Source organism: Oncorhynchus gorbuscha, linkage group LG24, assembly GCF_021184085.1.
Source record: "Oncorhynchus gorbuscha isolate QuinsamMale2020 ecotype Even-year linkage group LG24, OgorEven_v1.0, whole genome shotgun sequence".
Taxonomy (NCBI): Eukaryota; Metazoa; Chordata; class Actinopteri; order Salmoniformes; family Salmonidae; genus Oncorhynchus; species Oncorhynchus gorbuscha.
Window position 1 is genome coordinate 64,761,862 of NC_060196.1, and position 6,000 is coordinate 64,767,861.

A 6,000-nucleotide genomic window follows, 5' to 3' on the forward strand; every position below is an offset into this window, starting at 1 on the left:
TCCAAACTGAGGAGTGTCCAAACTGAGAAGTGTCCAAACTGAGGAGAGTCCAAACTGAGGAGTGTCCAAACTGAGAAGTGTCCAAACTGAGGAGTGTCCAAACTGAGGAGTGTCCAAACTGAGGAGTGTCCAAACTGAGGAGAGTCCAAACTGAGGAGTGTCCAAACTGAGGAGTGTCCAAACTGAGGAGTGTCCAAACTGAGGAGTGTCCAAACTGAGAAGTGTCCAAACTGAGAAGTGTCCAAACTGAGGAGTGTCCAAACTGAGGAGTGTCCAAACTGAGGAGTGTCCAAACTGAGGAGTGTCCAAAGGCATTAGGCTCTTGATGTTTTTGTGTGGAATCCCACCAACCACAAATCCCACCAACCACAAATCCTACCAACCACAAATCCCACCAACCACAAATCCCACCAACCACAAATCCCACCAACCACAAATCCCACCAACCACAAATCCCACCAACCACAAATCCCACCAACCACAAATCCCACCATCCACAAATCCCACCAACCACCACTCAACACTGAAAACATAAATCACATAACCATTTGGACTGGTGAGGAAAGGTGGTGACAGAGTTTGTAAACGACCTGCGAACCGGATCCAACAGTTCGGCCCTTTATTCTGATGAATAGAAACAAGGGAGAGATGGGAGGGTTCACTCGCTCGCTGTGAAAAAAACCCCAAAAAAGTGCCATTGTCAATGACCTTTTCACCACAGACAACACCCTGCCCTGGTGTGGTCCACAGAATAGACAGTCGTTTTAACACGTCTGGTTTAGTGGGTCATGGCCTTTGCTGGGTGAATAAACTCTAGAGATTTACTTGACAATGTTGTTTTCACTGATAAGGTCATCTGGGGAAAGATCAAGTCTACACACACACACGGACACACACAGAGGGAGACACGTGGACACACACAGAGGGAGACACACGGACACACACACACACACACACACAGAGACACACACAGAGACACACACACAGAGAGACACACACACACACAGACAGACAGACAGACAGACAGACAGACAGACAGACAGACAGACAGACAGACAGACAGACAGACAGACAGACAGACAGACAGACAGACAGACAGACAGACAGACAGACAGACAGACAGACAGACAGACAGACAGACAGACAGTATATTTAAGACTGTAACGGACGTTGTTGGAAGTATTGGACCAAGGTACAGCGTGTAAGGCGTTCATCATATTTATTCATGTGAACCAGAAACAAAACAATTAAAGAGTAACAAAAATGAACGTGCAGCTTTGTAGTGTAAAAGGCTACAATACAAAAACAAGATCCCACAAACAACAGGTAGAAAAAAGGCTGCCAAAATATGATACCCAATCAGAGACAACGATAGACAGCTGCCTCTGATTGGGAACCATACCAGGCCAACATAGAAACAAAAAACTAGAATGCCCACCCTAGTCACACCCTGACCTAACCAAATAGAGAAATAGAAGGATCTCTAAGGTCAGACATTTGTATCAGTACATTCTAAACTAACATATTGTTTTAAAATGGCCATGTCAAAGATCATTTATTTGATTAGAACACGTAGGATGAAACATTGAATTTGTCCTTACTGCTATTAGCCAATAGAAACACATTGAATAACAGATAGTCCTTACTGCTATTAGAAACACATTGAATAACAGATAGTCCTTACTGCTATTAGCCAATAGAAACACATTGAATAACAGATTCACTACGTGGAATAACAGATTCACTACGTGGAATAACAGATTCACTATGTGGAATAACATATTCACTAGGTGGAATAACAGATTCACTAGGTGGAATAACAGATTCACTACGTGGAATAACAGATTCACTAAGTGGAATAACAGATTCACTAAGTGGAATAACAGATTCACTACGTGGAATAACAGATTCACTACGTGGAATAACAGATTCACTACGTGGAATAACAGATTCACTAAGTGGAATAACAGATTCACTACGTGGAATAACAGATTCACTAAGTGGAATAACAGATTCACTACGTGGAATAACAGATTCACTAAGTGGAATAACAGATTCACTAAGTGGAATAACAGATTCACTAAGTGGAATAACAGATTCACTACGTGGAATAACAGATTCACTACGTGGAATAACAGATTCACTACGTGGAATAACAGATTCACGACGTGGAATAACAGATTCACTAAGTGGAATAACAGATTCACTACGTGGAATAACAGATTCACTACGTGGAATAACAGATTCACTATGTGGAATAACAGATTCACTATGTGGAATAACAGATTCACTACGTGGAATAACAGATTCACTACGTGGAATAACAGATTCACTACGTGGAGAGAGAGAGAGAGAGAGAGAGAGAGAGAGAGAGAGAGAGAGAGAGAGAGAGAGAGAGAGAGAGAGAGAGAGAGAGAGAGAGAGAGAGAGAGAGAGAGGGAGAGAGAGAGAGAGAGATGGGGGAGAGAGAGAGAGAGAGAGAGAGATGGGGGGAGAGAGAGAGAGAGAGAGAGAGAGAGAGGAGAGAGAGAGAGAGAGAGAGAGAGAGAGAGAGAGAGAGAGAGAGAGAGAGAGAGAGACAGAGAGAGGGGGCTCTGTTCACAAACACAAACACACCCTACAGAGCCCCAGGACAACAGCACAATTAGACCCAACCAAATCATGAGAAAACAAAAATATAATTACTTGACACATTGGAAAGAATTAACAAAAAAACAGAGCAAACTAGAATGCTATTTGGCCCTACACAGAGAGTACACAGCGGCAGAATACCTGACCACTGTGACTGACCCAAAATTAAGGAAAGCTTTGACTATGTACAGACTCAGTGAGCATAGCCTTGCTATTGAGAAAGGCCGCCGTAGGCAGACATGGCTCTCAAGAGAAGACAGGCTATGTGCTCACTGCCCACAAAATGAGGTGGAAACTGAGCTGCACTTCCTAACCTCCTGCCCAATGTATGACCATATTAGAGAGACATATTTCCCCCAGATCACACAGATCCACAAAGAATTCGAAAACAAATCCAATTTTGAAAAACTCCCATATCTTTTGGGTGAAATTCCACAGTGTGCCATCACAGCAGCAAGATTTGTGACCTGTTGCCACGAGAAAAGGGCAACCAGTGAAGAACAAACACCATTGTAAATAAAACCCATATTTATGCTTATTTATTTTATCTTGTGTCCTTTAACTATTTGTACATTGTGTGTATATATATATATATATATATATATAATATGACATTTGTAATGTCTTTACTGTTTTGAAACTGTTGTATGTGTAATGTTTACTGTTAATTTTAGTTGTTTTTCACTTTATATATTCACTTTGTATGTTGTCTACCACACTTGCTTTGGCAATGTTAACACATGTTTCCCATGCCAATAAAGCCCTTGAATTGAATTGAATTGAGAGAGAGAGAGAGAGAGAGAGAGAGAGAGAGAGAGAGAGAGAGAGAGAGAGAGAGAGAGAGAGAGAGAGAGAGAGAGAGAGAGAGAGAGAGAGAGAGAGAGAGAGAGAGAGAGAGAGAGAGAGAGAGACAGAGAGAGATGGAAGCGTGTAGAACTTACCTTGACCTCGATGAATAATAGAAAGACAGTAGGAAGATGCCACCACACAATGACAGAGAGTCGTACCTTCTGCAACCATTGTGTATTATTCTCTGTGGAGCTCTCCAGACTCTCCAGCTTCCTCTCCTGCCATGAGGACCTAGCGGGCTGGGCTTTGTCCTGCTCAGGGTGACTCGATCCTGGGTCCGGGGCTGGCGGTGGCGGTGGTGGGGAGTCCCTCTGGAGGGAGTTGGTGACCTGGAAGTCTTTGAGGGGCTGGCAGTGTTCCACCTCGGGGAGAATGAAGGTGTAACTGCAGGGTCCATGCTGCACCCGGTGCTGCTGCTTCTCTGAGCCAATCACAGCAGTCGACAGGTACACCAGGTAGACCAGGGCCAGCAGCCGGCCCATCTCAGGTGAGATGAGGACAGGGGGAGGAGAGGGAGAAGGGGGAGGTGGAGGTGGAGAGGGGAGATGGAGAGTTGTCACACTTGGCAGAGCAGAGAAGAACACCGAAAGAGTCTTATCTTGATTAACTAGAAGGGTCTCTCTTTCTCTCTCTCTCCTTGACTTTCTCTTTCAGTTTCTTTGTGTGTCTTCAGTCTCTTCTCATTCCATCAGGTGCAAACTCTCTTCAATTAGTCCACGGTATGTTTCTCTTCTTGAAGTCGTCAAACTCTCTTCAATTAGTCCACGGTATGTTTCTCTTCTTGAAGTCGTCAAACTCTCTTCAATTAGTCCACGGTATGTTTCTCTTCTTGAAGTTGTCAAACTCTCTTCAATTAGTCCACGGTATGTTTCTCTTCTTGAAGTTGTCAAACTCTCTTCAATTAGTCCACGGTATGTTTCTCTTCTTGAAGTCGTCAAACTCTCTTCAATTAGTCCACGGTATGTTTCTCTTCTTGAAGTTGTCAAACTCTCTTCAATTAGTCCACGGTATGTTTCTCTTCTTGAAGTTGTCAAACTCTCTTCAATTAGTCCACGGTATGTTTCTCTTCTTCTTGTCTGCTTCTGGTGCTGCTCCTCATTCAGTTGGCAGAGGATCTGTGGTCCAGCTTTCTTCCCAAAAACTAGCTCCTGCTATCCCACTTTTCTCTGTCTGGACAGATACACACACACAAGAAGAGATGATTGGTTCCTGTTCTCTCCACGGTGTTCAGCTGGGACGACTCACTCCAGGAAACAAGCTGCTAACTCGCCAAGCTGATTACTAACCTCCTGTATTGTTGCCTTGTGTTTCCTCTCTCTCTCTCTCTCTGTCTCTCTGTCTCTGTCTCTCTCTCTCTCTCTCTCTCTCTCTCTCTCTCTCTCTCTCTCTCTCTCTCTCTCTCTCTCTCTCTCTCTCTCTCTCTCTCTCTCTCTCTCTCTCTCTCTCTCTCTCTCTCTCTCTCTCTCTCTCTCTCTCTCTCTCTCTCTCTCTCCCTCCCTCTCTCTCTCTCCCTCTCTCTCTGTATTCGTTCATTCGCCTGGAAGAGAGGAGCAGAACAGAGGAGGAGAGAAGAGAGGGAGCTGCTGGGTTTGAGATGTGAGCTGAAGTGGCTCAGTAGTGATTGAGTGTACCTCTTCTCTATACCCCCTCCTTCAACACATTATCACTCTCCCTCTCTCTCTTCCTCGTAGGGCATCTCCTACTCTCTCTCTCTCCCTCCCTCCCTCGCAGGGCATCTCCTACTCTCCCTCCCTCCCTCACAGGGCATCTCGTACTCTCTCTCTCCCTCACTTGTAGGGCTGCTCCTACTCTCTCTCTCACTCCCTCACTCGTAAGGTATCTCGAACTCCCTCCCTCACAGGGCATCTCCTAATCTCTCTCTCTCTCCCTCCCTCACTCATAGGGCTGTTCCTACTGTCTCTCTCTCCCTCCCTCCCTCTCAGGGCATCTCCTACTCTCTCTCTCTCCTTCCCTCACTCGTAGGGCTACTCCTACACCCTCTATCTCTCCCTCGCAGTGCTGATTCTACTCACTCTCTCTCTCTTTCAGTCCCTCCATCGAGTGCTGCTCTTACTTTCCCTCTCTTTCTGTCTCTCTCTCCCTTCCTCCTTCACATGGCTGCTCCAACTCTCTCTCTCCCTCACAGTGCTGTTCCTACTCTGTCTCTCTCTTTCCAGCCCTCCCCCCCTTGCATGACTACTCCTACTCCCCCCTCCCTCGCATGACTACACCTACTCCCTCCCTCCCACCCCTCTCTCCCTCCCTCATAGGGCTGCTCCTACTCCCTCCCTCCCCTCTCTCCCTCCCTCATAGGGCTGCTCCTACTCCGTCCCTCCCCTCTCTCCCTCATAGGGCTGCTCCTACTCCCTCTCTATCTCACCTCTCTCCCTCCCTCATAGGGCTGCTCCGACTCCCTCACTCCCTCCCCTCTCTCCCTCCCTCATAGGGCTGCTCCTACTCACTCTCTCCCACACAGGGACGCTCCTCCTGTCTCGCTCCCTTGCCCCCTCCCTTGCCCCC

At 46.2% G+C, this 6,000-nt stretch overlaps 1 protein-coding gene across 1 annotated transcript in view; it reads right to left on the reverse strand.

Annotated features, from left to right (window-relative positions):
• The window catches only part of LOC124012787 (angiopoietin-2-like), a 123,260-nt gene extending 118,415 nt beyond the window's left edge, over nt 1-4,845 (reverse strand). Inside the window, exon 1 of the mRNA XM_046326748.1 lies at nt 3,639-4,845. Within this exon, the coding sequence (XP_046182704.1) occupies nt 3,639-3,962 (324 nt within the window). The 5' untranslated portion in view covers nt 3,963-4,845. The remainder of the gene's footprint in view (nt 1-3,638) is intronic.
• Between the last annotated feature and the right edge of the window lie 1,155 nt (nt 4,846-6,000).